Raw genomic sequence first — 21,595 nt, 5'->3', positions numbered from 1 at the left:
CTACCTTAGTTCTTTTTAAAGGATATTTTATGCTGCTTGGCCTCTGTTAAAGCTTTAGGTACATCTTGACAGGGGCAATAGATCTGAAAAATTCAATCTAAGGAAAAGGTTTCAAAAGGAAATGCACAGGTATTCTGCTAAATTTCTTTCTACTCTTAAGCCCTGGCTGCAATGTTTGTGTAGTTACCATAGAATAAAACTGGCATGGATTAAGAGACCTCTTTTTACTGTAACCCTTGAGGAGTTTATAGATCAGGGATCATACTGCCAATTTAGACTTGCCTTGCTGCTGGCTCCAGCTCGGCTTGCTGCAGGAGGTAATTAATTTTCCTTTGACAGCAAGTTGTTGCATAGGAACCAGCTAAAGGGGATTGAGACCCAGTGCATGGAGGGAAGGATTGCCACTGTTGTGAGGAGTTCGAGTGGGCAAAATTGGCTGTGTGAAATCATGGTTGTGTGGCCTAATCACTTATACCTATCCTCTGCTGAACATCTGAACATCCTGTTACAGCAAGGCCAGAACCATTTTTGCTATCTAGGAATCCCAAATCCCAGTTCCTAGATAGGGACACGCAATTCCTAGGTTTGCCACGAAAGACACATGTATCCTAACATCCAGCTTGTGTTCGGTGAGCATCATTGAATGTTACATCTTATTTTATTTTCAGCAAGACTAGGATATCTGCTGTTTTTCACAGGACCACTACTGAATTCAGTGCAGGGAGGAAAAGAAAGGAGTTAGTTACTGATGCTCTAGTAGTTGTATGTGGGGAAAGTTGATGGTTTCACTTATTAATGACTTTTTCTAATGAGCTCAGTAAATGTGAAGGAGTTCTAGAGTCGATTTGGGTGGCTGCTCCTGTTTTCTTGGAGGGGGTTTATTGAATAGTTTGTATGAACAAATTTCATGGTATCATTTGTGATCTAATCAAACTGATCAGAAAAGGGATTGGTGATGTGAACAATCTGGTATATTCTCTGCTAATTAAATGACGGATTTGAAACAGAAAAATAATGATAATTATTTTGCTGTCATCAGTCATTCATATTACAAATGACCTCAATTTGTTCCTAGGACTTGGAAGAATTTTGCTTCAGATTTTGCATAAACCATTTAACTGTTGTTACACAAACTCAAGGCTTTGCAGAAATGGACCACGACCTCCTGAAAAACTTCATTAGCAAAGCAAGCAGAGTGGGAGCATTCCGAAATTGAGGTCTGACTACCACCAAGCTGAAGAGCATGTCCTCTTCCCTCCTGGAAATACTTCTCCTTTGGAGAACTTACCCATGGTCAGAGTGTGCAAAGGTTTGGAAGGAAAGACTCAGTGTCCATCAGCATAAGAAATGTGTAAAAGTCTGCTAACATATAGGTTTTGTAAAGATGGCTACAGCGTAGATGTATGGTGAGGGTTCACTGCCAACAGTCAGAATTTAACAACAAAAATCTAATGCAGTAACTACCCCTTCCCACTTAAAGTCAAGCAAACTAAGCTATATCATTACCTTGTCTGTCTGTTTTGAGTTTTTTCTTTTTTTTAAAACAACCTGCATTTGGATTTTATGGGACAGTGACCTGTTTGCTGCTGAAACTTTCATAGTATACTTATCGCCAACCGACGTTAATATGCCATAGTGGGCTTCTTTTTGCCTGGTTTATCATCCAGTGAAGACGATACAAACTTGTTTTTCTGAACATATGATAAAGTAATACAAATTCTTTAGGATGAGGAGCTTTCTGATTGGTAGGAGGATATGTGTCACTTGGTGTTTACTTGGAGTGTAAATACGTAAGCCATGAAGAGCTTCAGCTGGATATTACAGTTTTGAGTTCCTGGCACTTACGTCCATTGTTCTAGAGAGAATGAAAAGAATCTTCCTTTCCATTACCCCAAGCACGTTCCCTGGCACCCCAATGGGCCAGGAAGCATTCACAGTATCTGTCTGGACGTTGTGCTGTGTGTTTTGGTACTGAGAAAACCATCTGGTTGCTTGTTACCAAGAAAAAGAAACCCAAACAAAATCTCAAGGAAAGGGAAGTTCCCCTCGAGGTTTGTTTATTCCTGCCTTACCATCTATCCCCAGATAGATCATCTTAAGAAAAAGGGAGAAAAAGATCGTTTTGAAGTGATTAAAATGGGGTCTTACAATTAAATTGTAAGAGTGCAACTCACATTGTTTTCCACGTGGCAATAAGGACACCTTGTCCAAGTACACTGTTCCAGGTTCTCCTTTGGTCAGTGCTGCGAGGTGACCATACCACTTACCTTACATGCCTGTTTTAGGTGAGAGGAGTTGCCCTCTGGACATGCCTCTCTCATCACTGATCATTGAGGGGACTGGATGGCTAAGGTAGAGTAGATGCTTAATTTCTAACTGACTGAAGTGAGTTAAGATGAAACCCCACCCAGTGTTGCACAGAGGGAAGTTTGCCCCGTTACAGAAGATGCTGAGCTCTTGTGAAGCATTGACTTGAATTTTCTAATGGGCAACTGTGAATTAACCCTGAGAAATTATTTCTCGTAAAATTTTGACAGGATGAAGTGGCTTTAAGTGCCTTTTGTAGTATTTTACAAATTGAGAAGGCAATGACCTGGAGGACCAGGCTCAGTACACTAATACAGTTATTCATGCGACCTTCCTTCAGATCCTTGCTGTGCCACAGAATCCTTCGATGACCTTTTCTAATCCTCAGATGTGGTTTCTAAGAACCTAATTCCCTTAAATGATTGCAGCCTCATTTCCTCATTTCTAAAGTAGAAATAACTGTTCTTTATTATATTGGAGGATCCTTTCTCAAACAATCCTGTTCCTTGAGGAGGAGAAAAGGAGAAGCACATCCTCAGAGAAGAAGATGAGAAGTAGCAAGTAGTGCGTCTCGTCACAGCAGTCCCTGCAGGTGTGAGTGGAAGGGTGAGGCATGCAGACAGCAGAATTTACTTAGGAAGAGGGCCATAAGCAAATTGCTTTGGAAAATGCTGTGGTAAAAAAAATTATTTGTCTTCGAGACATTTGCCTCAGACTCTCCCTAGAAATATACTGGATCATCTGCTGCTAAGAAGTGTGTTCTGCCACCCCCTCAGTGATTAGTACAACTTCCTCCAGCAGTGGAAGTCCATACTTCAGCAGCTGTGTCAGTATTTTGTATTCAAACAGAACTGGTCAAGAACTTTCCAGTACATAATGCAGTTTCATCAAAACCACAGCTTCCCTGGGGGGGCGAGATCAGTTTTGATAAGTTTGTGTTGAAAAGCACTTGACTCAGGCACACAGCTAGAGGTTAATGCAGACAGTAAAACAGTATCACGGTAGGGCACAGCTTCACTGCAAACCTTACACGCTATAGCCCAGCACTCATCATACCAAAGCATAGCCACAAGTCAATTCTACGTAAGCCAAGGCTGGGTAATTCCAGATGTTTTGGTTAAGGCAGGGATGGCTGGAGTGAAGTCTGCCCCTTTCAGTCCTGGGCTCAAGAACTGCCAGGTTCACCTGCCAGCCTTTTCTTAGCAATAGCAGCACACGGAAAGAGGGTGTACCGCCACAGCCCAGCCTTTGGGTGGCAGCTGGCCTGGATCCTGCCCCACATACACGCAGGCAGCCTCACTAGGAAACGTGGCCTTTCGGTCACTCTGGCCTCCCCAAGAAGTGTACGATAAAAGCTTTCTCCAAGTGTTTCTGTGGTTTTACTTAAAGAATCAAACCAAAAGCGTACACGCGAAATGATTGTTTTTAACTCAACATCTGCTCAAAACCATTCTCTGCTCAATGAAGAGCCTGGTTCCCTGGAGACACCGCTCCACGGAGCAACAACACTGGAGCGTGATCCTGCTCTCCTAAGCTGGCTCCAGTTCATAACGCAGTAGTTCAACAACTACTGTGGTCAAAATAGCATGCTTCCCATTTTTTCAGTTTGTTTCCTTCCTGCTCATCATTTCTAACCTACTGTACACCTTAAAGCCTACTTGCAATTCAGAGTAATTGACAAAGTCTCTAATTTGGAGAACAAGCGTCTCTGGACTGAATGAGGGTGATTCTAAGGATCCAACATGTCAGCGTTGGCTTTTATTCGTGCAGCGTGTATCATCTGACCTGGATGTGATAGCATTACATTCATTGAGACATTTATTTATTGAATTTTTTTAAACGTTCATTTGCATGCACTTTCCTTGGCACTTAATGGTCGATGTTTAAAAAAACATACTGGCTTAGGTGGTTAAACGTTGATGCATGTATGTAAATATGTGCTTGAAACCCAATCATGGGACATTTTAGAAGAGATTAGGAATGCGTTATACCATTGTGAGATGGTCTGCAACAAACTTATGTTTGTGGGTCTTGCAGGTTAAGTGCTTTATTGAGTATTTTAAGTTTTGTTCTGGTTTAGGACACCACAGACAAAAAGGTATTTGCTAAAAAGTGAAAATAAGGTCAAGCGTAAACTGTATCTGGGGTTTACATGAAGAGGGATGTTCCACTTGGCAGAAAGGGAACAGATGGATAACTTTCTGAATCATTTAAAGGTTCTCTTAAGTCACCGAAGCTAAGAGCCAGCATTGCATTGTCATCTAGTACCCACCTCTAGAGTTTTATTGCCTCATAACTATGTAAACGGCTGTTTTTATATGATCTGAACAATTTCCATGGGCTTTTCTTGTAAATCAGAGCATATAATTACCCCATAGAGACAGGACTCATTGGCTACCACCTAATGATGTAGAAAGTTTACAGCCTGAACATAATTTTATGTTTTGAGTTGTTGTTTCTTTATAAACTTGCCTGGTTTTAATAGACCATTAATAAAAATGCCATAATATTGAAAAAGTATGAGTGGGATTTTTTCCTTTCTTTTCAGCAAAAGCAAAGAAAGTCTGACACTTGTAAACCGAGTTGACTATGTAGTTAGCAGTGTGGGAAAAAAAGAAATGAAACCGAGATAATATTTCAGAAAGATATTTCAAAGACTACTGCTGTTCTTCAGGAAATAACTGCCACCAGATAAAGTATTTGTAAGCAGAATGAAAACCCAGTCTGCAAAAAAAGAGCTGGAGAATTTGCGTAAGCGTATTTCCACCTTTCAAAGAAATTAATGCCCTAGTGACTTAATGATTCATAAAACTGTCTTCAAAACACCACCAAGTATTGTTTCTGAAGCAAATGTACATTATGACCAGCTTATTTGTTACATTTTAAAATATTTAAACTTGTGCTTTGCACCAGTATCGCAGAGCCATAATTTTCTCCAGCTGTTTCACATTTGACACGGGCATCTTCCCGCAGCCACTCCTGTACCTGGAAACACGCAGACTGCACATCCTGCGACAGGTAAGAACAAGCAGCATTTGGGAACAGGGGACAGCAGCAAGAGGTATAAAACTGCAAATAAAGAGGCTGGGAGTCAGCTCATCCCTCTCAAGACAGCTACACAGCCAAGCCAATAGATGAAATTCCCCTTAGCATCAATGGAGAGAAACAGGCCTCTCAGATGCGTTTCATATGGCCTCAGTTTACACGTACAGCTTAGGCAGAGACAAGTTTGCTCCACAAATGTATGTTTGACCTCTGTGATTAGAAGAGTTTGATCAGTGGTGCAATCCTTACCCTCGGGCACCTGAAACGCCCGTCCCATTTTCTGTCCAACTCTTCTGCTCTGAATTCTAATTTTCTTTATTCCTGAAACAGTTTCAGTATTCTAGCCCATTTTGAATACAAGGTCTCACTATACGAAAGGCGCACTCAAGCACAGCAAGCTTTCCGAATCTGATTAAAAGCCATTAGTTTCAATAAACATTTATTTGCAAAAAAATAAGACTCTGAAGACGTGTTTTCAGAGGGGGCAGGGACTGGCAAGTCAGCCAGCGCCCTTTGTGCTCTGAGCACTGTCATGAACCCCGATGCTTATAAATAGCCCTGCAAGTTCAGCAGAGTGCCGAGGCACCAGGCACCTATGGACTCTGATGAAGCAATGACAGGAAGCCCGCGAGGCCGACATGCCCGCAGCCAGGCACCCGGCCCAGAAAGCTGTGGCGCCTTAACATCCTGGGCTGTTTTCAGCAGCTCCGAAAGCAAAAGAATCGATTATAAAGAGCAGGGTGGTGAAACGCTGGGGACGCCTCTAAATGCGGACACCAGCTTCGCCGAAGGACTGCCTCAAGCACCTCTACACGGGAACCACTGCAGGTGGAGTGACCTCTGCTCGTACCAGCTGCAGGATCATGGTGGAAGCATGAGCCAGCAGGACATCATTACCATGTGAAGTCACCTTCTCATCTAATGAAAGAAAATACCAACTATAAATCTTTTAAAAGCTATTTTATTTATCTTGAAAGGAGAGAAACTAATGAGTTGTATAAAACATTACCATACATTTGATGTAAAGCCTTCAGTCTGTTTGAACAAAAAAAAAAAAAAATATACGTTGTCACAGTAAAGAAAGAATAAATCTGCTTAGGTATGGGAGACTCTACTGTTACCCCTCTAGCCAGAGGATTGTGGAAGAACTTCAACGGCTGTAACAGAGCTTACAGTCGGTGTACGCCAATGTTAAGATATATTCTGTCTGTAAATCTGCAAAAAGTAAGAAAATAAACATAAGGTACTCTTAACACTTCTGTACATTTTTCAGGAAGAAAGCTGAAGCCATATTGAGACTAAAAAAATAACTCAATTTTATTTTAAAATTCATTGACAAATCAGTGCTGTTTGTAGAATTTTTAGTAGCTCTAGGATTAGTTTCTGTTCAACACAAGAACTGATCTTTAAAATGTACTAGTGTAAGTACTCTAGGTGCAGCTAAACAATTTCTAAATAAGCTACCCGGAGAAGATGTTGTTTTAAAATGTTTGTGTAATGAATAGCGTGCTTTTCTACTGTAACTGTTTTAATTTAAGTAGCTGCGAAAGCTGAATTTCATAAAAATAGGTAATTTTAAAGCAGGACTTCGTTTATTTACTTATATTTCGACCCAGTGGAAGTAAAACATGTGCTTTCCTTAACTGGCTATTTTGCAAACCCTTTATCATTGCAAGAAAATTCCAGTATCTGAATCAGTAACTTACAAACATGTAAGCTGAAAAAAGTTTTGGGGTTTGGGTTTCGTGGGGTTTTTTGGTTTATTTGGGGTTTTTTTTACTAGCTGTAAGAGTTCACAAGGTGCCTCTTAAACTCTGCCTTTTCAGTAAAATAAGGCAGAGTGATTTTCCCAACGTGGGCTCATCAAGTTTGGCTCTTGTGCAGACGTTGCAGTAAGGGCAACGGGAGATGACCTGTGCTTTTAGAGACCAGGCTGCTCTTACCTGGAACCCAACTGGAGACACTCAGCTTTCAGCTACAGGAACAGGTTTGGTGCCTGTTCCTCAAGCTGTTTGGCTTGGCTACAGTTCAGTGAAAATTTGAAGAAATCAAGAAAATTCTGCATCATTAGAATTTTGAAATCTTATGTGCGCCAGGTGGGATTTAGGTTTGGGGTTCTTTTTTCTTTTAATAATTGAGATTTTCCAAAATGAGAAAGCGCACATCAAGTAGGCTGCATCTGGGAAGAAGCTTCAGCTTCTGGGAGGAATCTCTGTGGGATTCTGGGAGGAACCTCTGTGGGATTCACATTCCATGAAATTCAAGCTGATGGAGAGTGTAACTGCCCTCTGAAATTACACCGGGAAGAGAGCTGGGGAAGGAAAACTACAAAACGCTAAGTATTGGTTTCAGTAGTACGGCTACATAATCAGTTCACTTTGAATTCAGGTTGTACTTCTGATGTGAGGCCCTGACTCTGCAAGGTCTATGACTGCTGTGCAATTTAAATTAATGGGAATTTGATGCGCTAATTAAATACAGAGACAGAAATCTTTGCAGTATCTGGCCCCTCATTTTCAAAATTTGCAAGTCATGAAAATCTAAAAATGAAATCTAAGAAACAAAATTAGTGCATTTCAAATCATTCTAGCTAACATTTTGTCTTTAGACAGCAAAATTCAACCCAAGTAGACTGAATTGGCTTAAACAGTAATGCTGCAATAGGAAATTAAGACACCTTCCAAGTTGGTTTTTAAAATTGTCAAAAAAAATATAAATTAAATTCAGTGGCTTACATTGCATATATGCTACATCATAAGGCAAAGTATCACGAATGACATTTAAAAATTTTAAAAGTCCAAATGCTTTCAACTAGAAGTTGGGAATAAAAAGCAACTAAAAAAGCAACTCAATGAAGGCTGTAAAACAAAACCAAGCTAAGAGGGCCTGCAGTGCAGCCCCTGGTCCTGAGAAGAATCTCACTTTTCTTCACTGGCTGAGGTATCATTTCCATCATTCAGTTTCTGCTTTTGCATTCTTGTTCGAGTAGACGCTAAAAAAAAAAAAAAAAAGAATGAAATTAAATACTTTCTTCAGAATTACTTCGGACATTATTATTTATTGTAAAAATTGGTAATGGCACAAGGAATTGAATTACACTATTCTAAATAAAACGAGTCCACCATTTAAAAGTAAACACATAATTCTGAGTTGCTTCAGCAATTCCTGCTCAGTCTCACACATCTTAAATTCATTCCAGCCATTCGCTGAAGTTCTCATTGCTTCCGCACCCTCACTTGGTCTGTTTTCATCCTTAAGGCGGGCAGACGGACTGCAGCACGTAGAGGTCTCGTCTTGTGGCCAGGCAGCTGCTGTGGGCTGAGCAGTCCCCACATCCCGCAGCCAGCCTGCAGAGGAGATGCCTTTCCCCCCCAGTGACACACACACTAACACAACTGGTCGTGAGACAGAACATCCCTTCTTAACCTCCGCCACAGGTAAACACCGGAACATTTCCCCTACCCTAAAATAAACGAGAGGTGCCTAGATGTGCACTCACACCCATCTCGATGAGCAAACAGTTGCTAGGTAAGAATTTTTAATGTGCAAATCCGCTCAGCTGCGGGGCTCGGATTCCACCAGAGAGTGGGAAGGCCCGGTCAGACCAAGCGTGCTCCTTCTCGGGAGTGGGAAATACAACTCAGAGGTGGGGACGGGGCCGTTTTGCTTTTCACGGGCTAGATTTGAGTTTAATTTGAAAAACAGAGCAGTGATCCTATAAAATCTGAAAGAAATACTGATCCGCAGTAGAAGAAAAAGCAGTCTCAGGCATTTTAGTATAAAAGACAGCAAAGCAACACACAAAATTACATATAATTTTCCTGTGTATATAATTTTCCTTTACTACACTGTAATCGCCTAAAAAGGTGTTCTGGTCAACTAAATGCTGCTGCAATTACTACTGATTTCTACCTGCAAGCTCACAGCTAAGGGTCTGTCACTGGAACAAATGGGAAAGCCTTGGCAAGCATTTAATTCCATTTCAAGAATTCTAGCGTTTAGGAAGAATGTGTCATGCTCATTTTCTTATTCACATGTAAAATAGCATCTTCTATGCTGCTGTGTCATTTAATACCCTTAAAAAGGCTCTTCAGGATTTCCATTTTGTAATCTGCATTTTCAAGATTAAATGGAGCAAGTACAAAAAAATCAAGCAAGTTACCGAAATGACATCAACGTTGAGCAATGTTTTTATCCGAGTGGGCATAAACTCTTTTATCCAAGGCACTCACTGGTGTGCAGTTAATGACAAAATAATACTCACTCATTTCTGCAAGCTTCTGTTGGAACTTGGACTCCTGGGGTAGGTGTTTGCTGAAGACAGAAAGCATATGATTAAGCAGAAGTTAAAAAAAAAAAATTATCCTCATAACCTAACTTTAAATCAAGGTTAGTTCATTTCAGTGCTAGTGCCTTCTCTGACGAAGACGCAAAGTCTTTTTTCCTCCACACTAAACTCAAGAGTTGCTTGGTTTCTCATATGTCTAAAAAATTTGGGTTTTGTTTTTTAAAAGACTGAGTAAAGATGACAGCATGGTTTAGCACTCAGCAGTAACGCCAGGATGCTGGATGTATAGGCACCAAATAGATCCATGCTTCTGACATCAAAGCATCGAGTTGAGAAGTATTATGCTACCACCTCTCATTTAATATATTGACTAAATTTCACAAATTAACAGAAATTAAGATGTCAGGAAGAAGTTAGGGTGGAAGGCCCCAAGAATCAAATATGTGTAACCTTACTGAAAAGCTGAGAACAATCTCTTACCTTCCATCTGCTTCGTCTTGCCCTTCTATATCAAAGCGCAGCCTCTTCAGTGGCTTAGGAGCAGCGCTTACTTCTGCGCTGCGTTTTAGCTGGCAGTCACTGTTGCACACCATCTGGTTTATTTTTTGAAACTTTTCAGAAGTCTGAAATTACAAGAAAATAAGGAAAGAATCGCCAATAAATCCTGAAACTACTCAAGCTTTCCAGATTATCCCCTAAAAAAAATCAGGAGTTGTAAAACTCGGCAATTTAATAACTCCATCTTTCAAAGCAACTAAAATAAAACGCAAAACAGTTTATAAGTGAAGTCTGGATGTTTGAAAAGAGTTAACAGGACACCCCTTTGTGCTTACAGATTCCATAAACACTGTGTTAAATTAGAGACACTCACTGTCCAGTTCTACAGGTATCAGCAGGCTATCCCATTCCTCCAAAAGTTACATGCATTCAAGACCAGACATTAAAAATGTTAAAACTCACCCCAAACGATTCACCAATTGACACCAAAATTCTGCCAAATGAAGAAGAGAAGTGTTTAAGATTAAGCTACGTTTAACAATGATAAATGCATCCGCTAATTTGCACAGCTTAACATAAGACATTAACAAAGTCTCTTCCTCTCTCTCTGCATTAACAGTGCAAACCCAGACTGCATTTCGCCGTGTTGAGATGGTTCGCCTTTCCATTCGGGCCAGCGAATGCTGAATCGCTAAATCAACCGTACCATACAGATAGAAAAACTGTGGCTTGAAAGATCAGAGGCCCCCACAATCCGTCCCTTATGAGCAGGAAGACACTTCAGTGCTGGGTACCCAGATAATCATCCTTTCATCATTACCTTTAGGTGTTTGCTAATCAAAACCATGCAGGATTTCAACCTAAAATATACAATAATATTTTAACTTTTGTACACCTTGGGCCAGGTGCAATGGGACTCACTTGATCCTAGTTTGAAAAACCCACTGGAGACTTGCACATTTGCTGTCATCCTCGTCTGGTAAGAACTAGCGACCAACAGTTTGAAATGCTCTGCTCAGTCAATAAAATACTTTGAACCATTTTGTTCCAAGAAAGTATTTTCTCTTTAAGCAAGCGTACGAAGCTCATCTATGTTTTTTAGGAGTGTGATCCAGAGTCAAAGCCAACAACATTTAAGCAACTAGGTCAGAAAACCCCTCTTGGATGTGACTATCCTAAAAAAAAATTTAAAAACCCAAACTCCTTGAGCACACTGACTCAACTGAAACAGAAAAGTGCTCAAAGATGAATAAAGATTCCAAATACAGGACACAAACTTTTAACCAGAAAAGATATAATAACCACAGACTACTGACAAACGAGACGGTGCAATTTTCTAATTTGCTCCCACTAAAATCCCCCAAATACCTTTAATTTAGTCAAAGAAATGCTTGTCAACAACCCACCTAGACCTTGGAGTCATCTTTGTGGGCGACTGAAACCCGTCGGAGAATTTGTACGGACTCTTCAAGGGCGAGATGTAGATGTTATTGCCAGCAGGGACACGGCGAGGAGAGTTGGAAAACTGGTAAGGGCTGCGAGGAATGTGTGGGATAGGTGACAGAGTGGGAGGCTATAAAAATAATAAAATAATCATAAGGTTTTACTCTCTATCTATTCCTATTCTATCAAGTAATTAGTACTGAACACAGCTAGCGGCTTACCCTGTTGGAGGCATACTGCAAAATGTTTGTTTTCAGCTTCTGCATAAACACTAAGTTGTAGAAGACTATAATGGAGTCATACTGTTCTTCCCTGATAAGAACACGTTTGAAAGTCTACATAGGGTGAGAAAATCATACACAGTTAAAAAAAAAAAATAATGACAATTTTACATTTGACAAACTCATAAAGCCATTCAAAAAAATCCGTGTTAGATACGAGCTAAGATGGCATGTGTATTGTATGCAAGCATTGTAACTACTATTTAGAACTGTTTTAAATTGTTTCTTTTTTCCAAACATGTATGAACATCAGTAGAGGCACCTACTTAATTAACTGGCACGGCCCCTTAGTGCGAATGCAGTTCATCAGTGCTTTAAAAACATTTTCCAAATTTAAGCTCCATTTACTTTCACACATGCAATTGTCAAAAAAAGGCTTCGCTACTGTGCACACCTGGCAAGGCTGAAAAAATCATTACTGACCTGATGTGGATAAAACAGTTCTTTAGGCTTGGAGACAAAAGTCTGGAGTTTAGCCAAGATGCACAAATACACTATGAGAAATTTTACTACTAAAAGGATGCCTACATTTCAATTAACTGTTTGATGGTTTCTTCGATTTTCTATTGATTTATTATCATTTTGTGCAAAGATTTAAGTACAGTAAGGCCCTTACAAAGAAAGGAACTTCTTAGCGTCAGAATTAAGCTTGCAACTTTAATACATACATATCTGTTTGATATGTAACCATACATATCTATTTGACATCTTATTTCTATTGAAAGCTTCTACAGAAAGTTATCTACTTATCTCCCTCTTAAAGCTACGTTAGGTAACTCTTCAGAGAACTTGGGTTGCCTTTGAAAATCCTATTAGCATTAGACCCAAATCTTTCATCCAGTCTCCAAACAGAACCATAACCCATCATTTAGTATCTTTAAGTTAAAAAGTGGAATGAAGTTTGCTTTCTGAGTAGAGTCACCAAACTATTCGTGCAAGATGTTTAAAGAGACATTCGGTATTAGAGCCAGTTTTCTCCTCCACAAAATGGAGATGCAGTGAAGCAGAAGTTTTCTTTTGTATGTTCAAGTGTAGCTTGGTTTGTTTTAGACAGAGAGAAACAATCAGTTCATAACATTTTTATGGAAGGATAACATTAAAGAATTTCCATACCTCTTGATTTGTGTTGGGAAGCTCCTTGTATGCCGAAACTATTATTTTAAATCTAAGATCTACATTCTTTACTTTGCATATGCCATACATGCAACACATCATGATCTATTAAAGAAACAAGACAAGACAACTGGAAATGCAGAAAATTCAGCTTCTTCATTTCAAGTTAAGAAATCAAGTGATGAGCTTTCTATTACTGATTGTGCTCTAGCATGCAACTCAACTTCATAAGAAGTTCCAGAATATAAGTCAACTACTGTTCCCTCCATTTCTGTATGACAACCAACTGGAGCTCATAGTATCTTCTCAAACTCATTTCACATGCTGCAATTTTAGAGTAGGATAACAAAACATTTATCAGCCACACATGTTGTCTGCCCAAAGAAAATCAGTATTTTCTTATGCAAATTATTAGAAAATTTGGTGTGTCTTCATTATTTTGAAAATAGCTGTAAATGGTATTTGAGGATCCCACAGGAAGTAATTGCCAGTACTTAAAAAACCTGAGATGATAGACTTAACTTTAAATTAATTTCTCCTTTGAGTAATCAATAGAGAAATAAAAACTCAGGTTACAATTTCTAACGGCTAAAGAATGTATAAGGAACATTTTGCTCAGGAGAATCTTCTTAAACTTTTAAAAACTTTTTTGTTAATGTTACCTGGTCCAAGTGCCTGTCTCTCATAAGTTCATACTCATTTTGCAGTGTGTGCTGGAAAAGAGTCCAGATCAAGGGTTCCAGGTCAGGACGTTCAGAGAGAAGCCGAAAGAAGAGGGTACGTAGTCGAAGATAGGCCAGTAGATACACTTGAGAAAGAGAGAAGAAAAATAAACTGAAATGGTAATAACAGGGGTATGCAAAATAAAAGGAGCATGATGGAGGATGGACAGCAATTGAATGTTCACCGTTTCCCACTACGAGAACTAGAAGCCATCAAATGAAGGTAGTAGAAGCCAGGTTCGAAATAAATGGAAAAGATTCTTCACAGAACAGGTAGTGGACACATGGAAGTCCACCCCAAACAATGCTACACACGTATGTCTATGTTGATACAAAAAGAATCTGAACAAGCATTTGGAACACAAATCTACTGAGAGTTATTAGGCGGACACATCGCAAAAGGCTCAGGAAAACCCCTGAGCTGGAGCAAGTCAAAGCTTGGGAAAGCATTCAGGGTAAGCACTATATATGCTTGCCCAGTTCGTAAGCTTCCCATGACATCTATTTATGGTCGCTGCTGGAAAAAGCATACTATGATAGAAGAACCCTCCATCTGAGCCCATGTGGCCATTCTTACAGTCAGTAGATAAGTTTTCACTTCGAACTTGCAGTGTGTAGAGCACATGCATTAACCTGCTGGCATCATTTTACTATTTCTTTGCATGGTGTTCACTACAGATCCTGTTATCATCTTTTAAGAAATGTTGAGCTCCAAAACCCAAAAAAGATAAATGACAGGAGAGAACTTTGCAATTTCAGCACGTACAGAAGCAACAAACCTTTTTTGTAGAAGAGAGAGAGGGAGGTAGATTTCTGTGGTTTCTGTGTTTGGGGGGTCACAGCTGGCTGAGCATCTGGAGTGGAAGTAGCACTTAGAGTAGGTCCAGATGCTTTCTTTTTAGGAGATCTCACAGGAGAAAGATAGCTGGAGATTCAACATATATTAAGCACTTCAACATCACAGGAAAAAGGAACAATTTTATACGAGTAATACTTGCAGGAACCCTTCCCTCTTGCCCCATTAGAAGAAATCAATTGCTACTATAACCTGTTATTCCCATATCAGGAATCAAAAATTCCAAGTTATTGATTAAATACATGATAAAGGGACTTACTTATTCCTATACTAGTAAGAACATAGTTTGCAATTACAAGTTTGATAGGGCTTGGGAAAAAAAAATAAAAATCAGAATTTGATTTAGCTAAATTTACATGTATAATAAGCAGCAGCAAATACAATGGTTCAACATAAGTACCAAGCCTAACAAGTCAGAAAACAGAACACAAGTGGATTTAAATACTAAAGGCAATATTAACTTCACATTTTACTAGACCTCGAGCACGCATATCACTCACAGGTCTGCTGCAGTGTGATTATGTTGGAGAGGCAGATTGAGAGTGGAAGCGGGCTCAGGCTGATCAGTTTGGCCTTCTCGTTCTTTTGACTGCTTGATAAGATCAAACAGAGGTGACCCCTAGGAAAATGACAGTAACAGTACATTATACTGAGAACAGACAACCACACTGGATGGCTTTTGTTCCTTCTTCTCTAAAAACAACCCCCAAAATACAATCCTAAACAGAAGATTAATGCTTTGAAATACTTCAGAACACTCATATTTTGCCAGATAAATTTTAACTATTTAACTGACAAATTTTAACTATTAAATACACCAAACACTTTTTCTGTTTCAATAGCAGTCCAATAGATATAGGCTAACTGCAGAGTTGAGACATAATTGTATTCTAGAGTCTTACTACTTCCTATTAAATAGCCGTTACTGAAAAGAGCAGCAAACAATACAAGAAAATATATAATAGGTCACATTTCCAGAAAACAACAACAACAACAAACCCAAACAAACAAACAAACCAACCCCAAACATGTTGGTGACCAAAAGTTACTGGTCTATCTACTGTCAACCCACTTCTGCTACAACATCTACCCAATATTTTATGCATGGTAACATACAAAAACACAGTTATAACTCATTTAACTGCACTGGGGACTATTCAGATCTCTACAGTATCGTGTTCCAGAGCTACCTCTGGCAAGAGTTATAGTCACATTACGTCTCTGCCCTCGTGCCCAAAAAACAAAAACCATTTTGATTTTAGGTCAATTATCAGTACTTTAGGCAAGGCGGCTGGAATACATCTGAACCTACTAAGAACTTGAGGCAGGAGGCGGTGCAGAGAGGATGTAAGTGGAATGGAGAAGGTCCTGGCTGAAGCAACATTAGTACTACTGCTGACATTGGTAATAAACAGCAGTCTTGCAGAAACAAAATCTCAGGCTTTTGCTGCTTGTGAGTAATGTACAGAGGCGAATTATGCTGAAACAGCAAGACTGCATGGGAAAATATTTTGGTACCGTATTTATAATTCATTTTGAAAACACAGGGTTGCTGGCTTCTGTTTTTTTATTTTCTTTAAACAGGAGACTCATCCTTGACCACAATGTTGCCTTCCAACAGTGCAGCATCACAACTCCAGAAGCAACAGAAGAATATCTCATTAGTAAATATCTGCCTTCTCGTGGGGGGGAAAGCAGCGTCCATAAGACTGGGAATGAAGTGGGCAAAACCAGACATTCAGCATTTTCCACCAAATGATCCCCCAAGAGAGAGCAATAAAATCAATCAGCTCAACAGTTTGTAAATAATGCATCATCTGATTGTTCAAGTCTATTTGATCCTACAAATGCATATTACTAACATTAAAATATGATGGCACAGATGACAAATCTATAGCTACAATAACTAACAGGAACACAGCACGCATGTAAAGCAAGCTGCATCACCTGGCTAAGGCAATAAGAAAAGGCCTAGTAAAACTAGACTAGATTTACTACAATTAAAACTAGCATTAAGACTTCTCTCATTTAGCCTCATTTCTAAAAAAAAAAAGAACACTTTTCTTTTGAAGTGCATCAACTAAAAATTCAGAGCAACAAGACCAGAGTGACTTGAGATTTACTATTTTTCACACTATGTAATTTTTAAATTACGATTTCGGCAATCCTGGAGCTGTTTCATCCATAACAGAAAAACATCAGTTACTGACTCATAACCACATAGTTATTTCTCCATCATTTCTCAACCAGATCAGCTCTTGGGCTGGCTTGCATCATCTTTCCCTGGACTTAGGAGTGCATGCACTTCCCACTTGTTTCTTCCAGCGTTGCCCTTGCTGGAAATGCAGAGACACGACCTTCTCTGTTTCTCATTCTTCTGGCCACTTGGTCTCTTCCTTTTTATTATTCCCATCAGCGTTTCACTATGCTCAGAAGAATCCAAGTTTCCTTCCCAGAGCGATCACTAATTCATTGCTGAAACAGCTCTTGATTCCTTGACTAAGAGTGAATCCCACTTCATTCATTTCACGCTTTAGCTATTAATGACTGAGAAAGTATTGTTTCCAATGAAGCATCAGTGGGAGGAAAAAGGGTTGATAAAGGGGAATGAGAGGTCAAGAAACAGAAGCAAAAGTTACTATTTTTGAAGCTAGCACTTGAGACAAGCAGTTCCAGGTCCTCTCCTCAACCCTTCTCCAATTTTCACCACACAGAGTGTGATTTCATTAGATAAGGTGAGGGGACACAGCAGCTTGCTGCCTATGGAAGGGACCTGCCTACTTGTGCATCATTTCCACTCCTCTTCTGCTTGCCAGCCTTGGCAATCGGTCCATCTCCGCATAATTCAATGCACTAAACCAGCAGAAAGTTAACAGAAAAATCAAAACCAGATTTAAGCCAGCTCTGCAGAGAATCACAAGCAAAGCCAGAACAGCCATTGAGACAAGACAGGGCAGCAACACCACGAAGGCTGGGAGCAAAGCAGGAAAGAGCAGAAAACGGGGAGTATGTGATGTCCTGCATTTGCTGACAACAACCTGTTCAATCAGCTGATTGACATGCGAAACTTTACCCTACAGGAATTTATGAAACCTACTGCTGCTTTCCATCAGGTAGATGAACTACAGTTAGCAAGAGAATATTCTTTGTGTAGAAACACCTACTTATAGAGACCGAGTAGCAACATGCAGCGAGTCTAATACATCTTTTTTGGCTCCCACAAATACTAATTGACACTGTGCGTAAAAATGTGTCGAGATAAATGAGGTGCTGGCGCCCAGCTGGCCCCCAGCAGTGCAGACCAGCCAGCATCAGCGATGGTGGGATGTGAGAAACCACTGACCCAATGCATGCCCTCGGGCAAACCATGGTCAGGTCACCTGCCCTGACTGCAGAAACTTTGTTAGCACTGCGGTTGCACGAGCAGGAAAAAGTTATTTAGCTTTCCAAGCTGGCGAAATTTAAGGCGGGCATTCTGCTGATCACAATTTCCATTTTAGAGCTGAGAGGACTTTAGATAAAGCCCTCTCTGCTCTTTCCCCAGGGACCCCTACCACTCTCACTGGTAGCCTTCCAAATGCACAGGCACATAGTTGAAGAAGAGAAGTAGGTGCTACAATGACAAGACTGGTGATTCACAAAAAAACCCACAGTATGCCATAATGTAGAAATACGCAGAGGCAAGTTCTCTCAAATGCATCTACCCCCCACCCTGCAAAACTGATGGGTGTAATTACAACCTTGCCTCCTTTCTTTATTATTTAAACATGAAAAGACTTCTATTTAGTGAATCTGAAGCGCATTCTGCAGCTTGCAGCGAGTTTTCAAGCTTATCAGGGCAAAGTCTGTTCAGCTTCAGTTCCACTACTTGGTATTCAACAATCTACCCCTCACTCGAATGAGCGAAATATAATGTCATTAACCAGACAATTAGCAGTCCTCTAAGTAATAGTCACAAAAGAACTTTAACCCCTGGGTCCAGCTTTATCGAACAGGAATGTTTATCAGTAACTTGTTTCTAAAGCAACATTATTCACACTACCTTTTACAAATTTTATATTGCTTTTTAAAGCTTTTTAGCAGCATTTGAGGTCAACAGGTCACCTCCAATGCATTCCTTTCACATGAAAGGAGTTTTGCACAGCTTTTACTTCAATTTAATGCTCAGTAAGTGATTAATGTTACGAGACGCAGCCACAGAATAAATTTTACTAATTAAGTGAAATGCTGCTTTTCATTTCAGACTTCCCTGCAAAGGCTAGAGAAGCCCCATTTTATTAGCGCGAAAAGGGAAAAAGCAATTAAGGCCTAAGATTTCTCAGGGTCAAACAGCCACTGGGATCAGAATGAAAAATAAGACCGAAATTTGACTCGGTCCCCTCTCACACTACCCAGGGCTAACTATAGCTCTGCAACACTAAACTCTGTGAATTAAGCCGGACTTCGTTAAGTAAGCCACTGCAGGATGCTTCCCTGCAGCAACACCTGCATCGTAAGCATCTGCAGTCATTTTTCCCCAATCTGAAAGCTCCTTTTATGGACAAAACAGGCAGAATTTCTTGTTGGCTAATCTTTATTGGGCTATGGTGAAACTACAGGACACACAGGTGCTTCCCAGCTTCCTGATCTTTACATCGGCTCTGTCCCAACAACATGTTTAACTGGACTTTGGTTTCCATGAAAAGATTAAACAAAAGACCTAAATCCTTAAATATGAAGAACAGCTACCCTGGGGTCTGGGTGTAGTCCACTGACTACAGAAGAAGTCCCTGAGCAGCTTTACTCTCAGCAGTGCTAATCAGCAGTTCGCAGTATTTTAAAAACTGTTTTTGTCTTTGTTTTCTATTGCTTTACGTTTTTATTCTTTATAATAATTTCCTAATTGATTTTCAGGTTTTAGTTATTTGTCCACAATAAATTTTAATGCAGTGTTTATCACTAAACTATGTGTATATCTCAATGCCAAGCTCTCTTGGGGTTATATTTTTGGGTTTGCGTTTTTTTTGTGGGTTTGTTTTGTTTTGTTTTGTTTTAATAATCAACACCACCTCAAATTACTGAATCAGTCAATACAATACATAACATTAAGAAGTGGTGTTCTTCATAATATGCTAAAAGGTGGCTGTGACTTTGCAAGGCAAAACAAAGCCGATTTAGAACTGACAGCTTTGGAATGGAAGTGCAAGGACTGGATGGGCACGAGCTATTTCCACTCCTCTTTCCCATGACAGAATTGCACGCCCAGATAGTTGACTTTGCTTGCAACTGTATTTTCAGAAGCTTCACATGAAAATTAGTATCCAGATTTCTGAAATAATTTAGGCCTGCCAAAACAAAATATATTTCACATCCTAAATTTAAATAGTATTTACCATGAAAAAACAGTAAGATTAAGGACCATGTTTTAATTTCAAACATGAGTTGTGTTATATAAATTATGATCCTATTAGGGTTTGTTCTTACAAAATTCATAAAGAAAAACATTAACAACTGCAGTGTTAACAGTTTAATTCATGTAAGGATACTGTCAGATCTGCTTTTAACTCCTTAGAGCAAACGTATGTTTAATACAAGTCCTATTCCTACCTGATCTCCAGCATTTAAAATCACATAATAATGTCATCAAGCTTTGTGAGGATCTCCTTTTATCTAAATGCATAGTATGCAGAGGAAAAAAACAAGCAGAAAAGAAATAGTGACTGTTAATTAGTTCTGGTTATTTGAAAGCGATATTTTGACAGGTTTTTCCTCACACAAGAGGCTTAAAAAGTCCTAAACTACAGAAGAAGCGACAAGCACATACTGATACACATACAAATCATGAAAACTCTGATCATTTGAAATCCTTGACACAGAGCATGTGAGCAGCTGACCTGAAAGCGGGCGTCCTAGCCTCAAGCCTGGTAGGAGTTTTCAAGTTCAGTTCTCTCATATTCCAGTTTCTTATAAAATAAAATAGCTATTGCACCAAAAACAGAATAACTGCACTGTGCTCTAGCACGTAGGACCCACTGTGGCAATGTGGAACTGATTTAGGTGGTCTCTAGTGAATACACATACATATTAATATGAAATCAAGCATCTCTAATGGGAGAAACGGAGATATCAAAAGTTATTTGAAGGCCTAATAAAAAAGGAGTTCAAATCTCTTCAGTCAGAGAAAAAAAGCCAGGTCACCACAGCATGGATATGCATCTTAAACTTGTGTTGCTCTAAATAATGCTGCAAATCCATTCTCTTTGCAGTTTTGCGATAATCTAGGCTTCCTCAAAATCTTCTGAAGAGAGCTGGCAAATCTTGGTAGAATTCAGAAATTATTTCAGAACAATTAATAGCACAATTTTCAACCCCTCTACTCCCAAAACTGCTCTTCACCAGATGGTTTTATATTTATCAATTACCTATGTTTTACATGGTCTCTCAGCAAAGGTCCATGGGGCCACCTCACTGCAGGATACAAGAGCATCAGCAAAATATGCTTCCCAGCCATGGAGAAGGATGCATGTGAAAACAGCCATCAAACTTCTGAGGGGCCCACCACGTGTGTTTTCCCCAGAAATTATGGGAAGGTGTGGGAACAGATAAAAAAAAAACCACAACCACAAAACCTCAAGAAGCATATCACAGGAAGACAGTCAACAGGCACAATGAGATATCTGGGGTGATAGCTGCTTTTAAAAACAGCAGCAAATTCAAGCTAAATGTAAAGTTTAACAAATTTAAAGATGACCCAGGAATTCCAGCAACTTCAATTTCTTTTTTCCCTCCAGTTTTTAAATTTTAACCGCAACGATGATAGACCTTCTGTGTTAAGATAGCAACTAATACTATTGGTATGTTCAAAAATACTACCCAGACTGATGATAATGCTCTGCAAATAGGGAAACTACTGACACAGTTATTGCTTTGTAGCTCTGCAAACCAGTTACCAGCGGAACTACATTTTTATTCAACTACTTTGTTTAAACTACTTAGGATGACCCTGGGAAGACTGCTACTACACAGCTTGCAGTAGGCTCTTGCACCACTTCCTTCAGCAGTT

At 39.6% G+C, this 21,595-nt stretch overlaps 2 protein-coding genes across 14 annotated transcripts in view; one reads left to right on the top strand and one right to left on the bottom strand.

Moving 5' to 3' along the window:
- Positions 1–4,818, top strand: part of LOC104010901 (RCC1 and BTB domain-containing protein 2) — a 37,606-nt gene extending 32,788 nt beyond the window's left edge. For all 10 annotated transcript variants that reach the window (XM_087756973.1, XM_087756975.1, XM_087756967.1 and 7 more), the window contains one exon: positions 1,076–4,818. In XM_087756973.1, the coding sequence (XP_087613099.1) occupies positions 1,076–1,216 (141 nt within the window). In that variant the 3' untranslated portion in view covers positions 1,217–4,818. The remainder of the gene's footprint in view (positions 1–1,075) is intronic.
- Positions 4,819–6,295: 1,477 nt separating this feature from the next.
- The window catches only part of RB1 (RB transcriptional corepressor 1), a 75,218-nt gene continuing 59,918 nt past the window's right edge, over positions 6,296–21,595 (bottom strand). For 2 of the 4 annotated variants that reach the window (XM_087756144.1, XM_087756147.1), the window contains 11 exons: positions 15,054–15,172; positions 14,477–14,622; positions 13,638–13,783; positions 12,976–13,080; positions 11,803–11,916; positions 11,545–11,711; positions 10,601–10,631; positions 10,121–10,263; positions 9,617–9,666; positions 8,275–8,344; positions 6,296–6,567 (listed from right to left, as the gene is read on the bottom strand). In XM_087756144.1, the coding sequence (XP_087612270.1) occupies positions 6,522–6,567; positions 8,275–8,344; positions 9,617–9,666; positions 10,121–10,263; positions 10,601–10,631; positions 11,545–11,711; positions 11,803–11,916; positions 12,976–13,080; positions 13,638–13,783; positions 14,477–14,622; positions 15,054–15,172 (1,137 nt within the window). In that variant the 3' untranslated portion in view covers positions 6,296–6,521. Of the gene's footprint in view, positions 8,345–9,616; positions 9,667–10,120; positions 10,264–10,600; positions 10,632–11,544; positions 11,712–11,802; positions 11,917–12,975; positions 13,081–13,637; positions 13,784–14,476; positions 14,623–15,053; positions 15,173–21,595 lie in introns of all 4 variants that reach the window. The other 2 variants (XM_087756145.1, XM_087756146.1) reach the window with 2 other exon arrangements.

Source organism: Nipponia nippon, unplaced genomic scaffold, assembly GCF_047370975.1.
Source record: "Nipponia nippon isolate SJK-2023a ecotype South Korea unplaced genomic scaffold, ASM4737097v1 scaffold_2, whole genome shotgun sequence".
Taxonomy (NCBI): domain Eukaryota; kingdom Metazoa; phylum Chordata; class Aves; order Pelecaniformes; family Threskiornithidae; genus Nipponia; species Nipponia nippon.
This window is presented reverse-complemented; position numbering and strand designations above follow the sequence as displayed.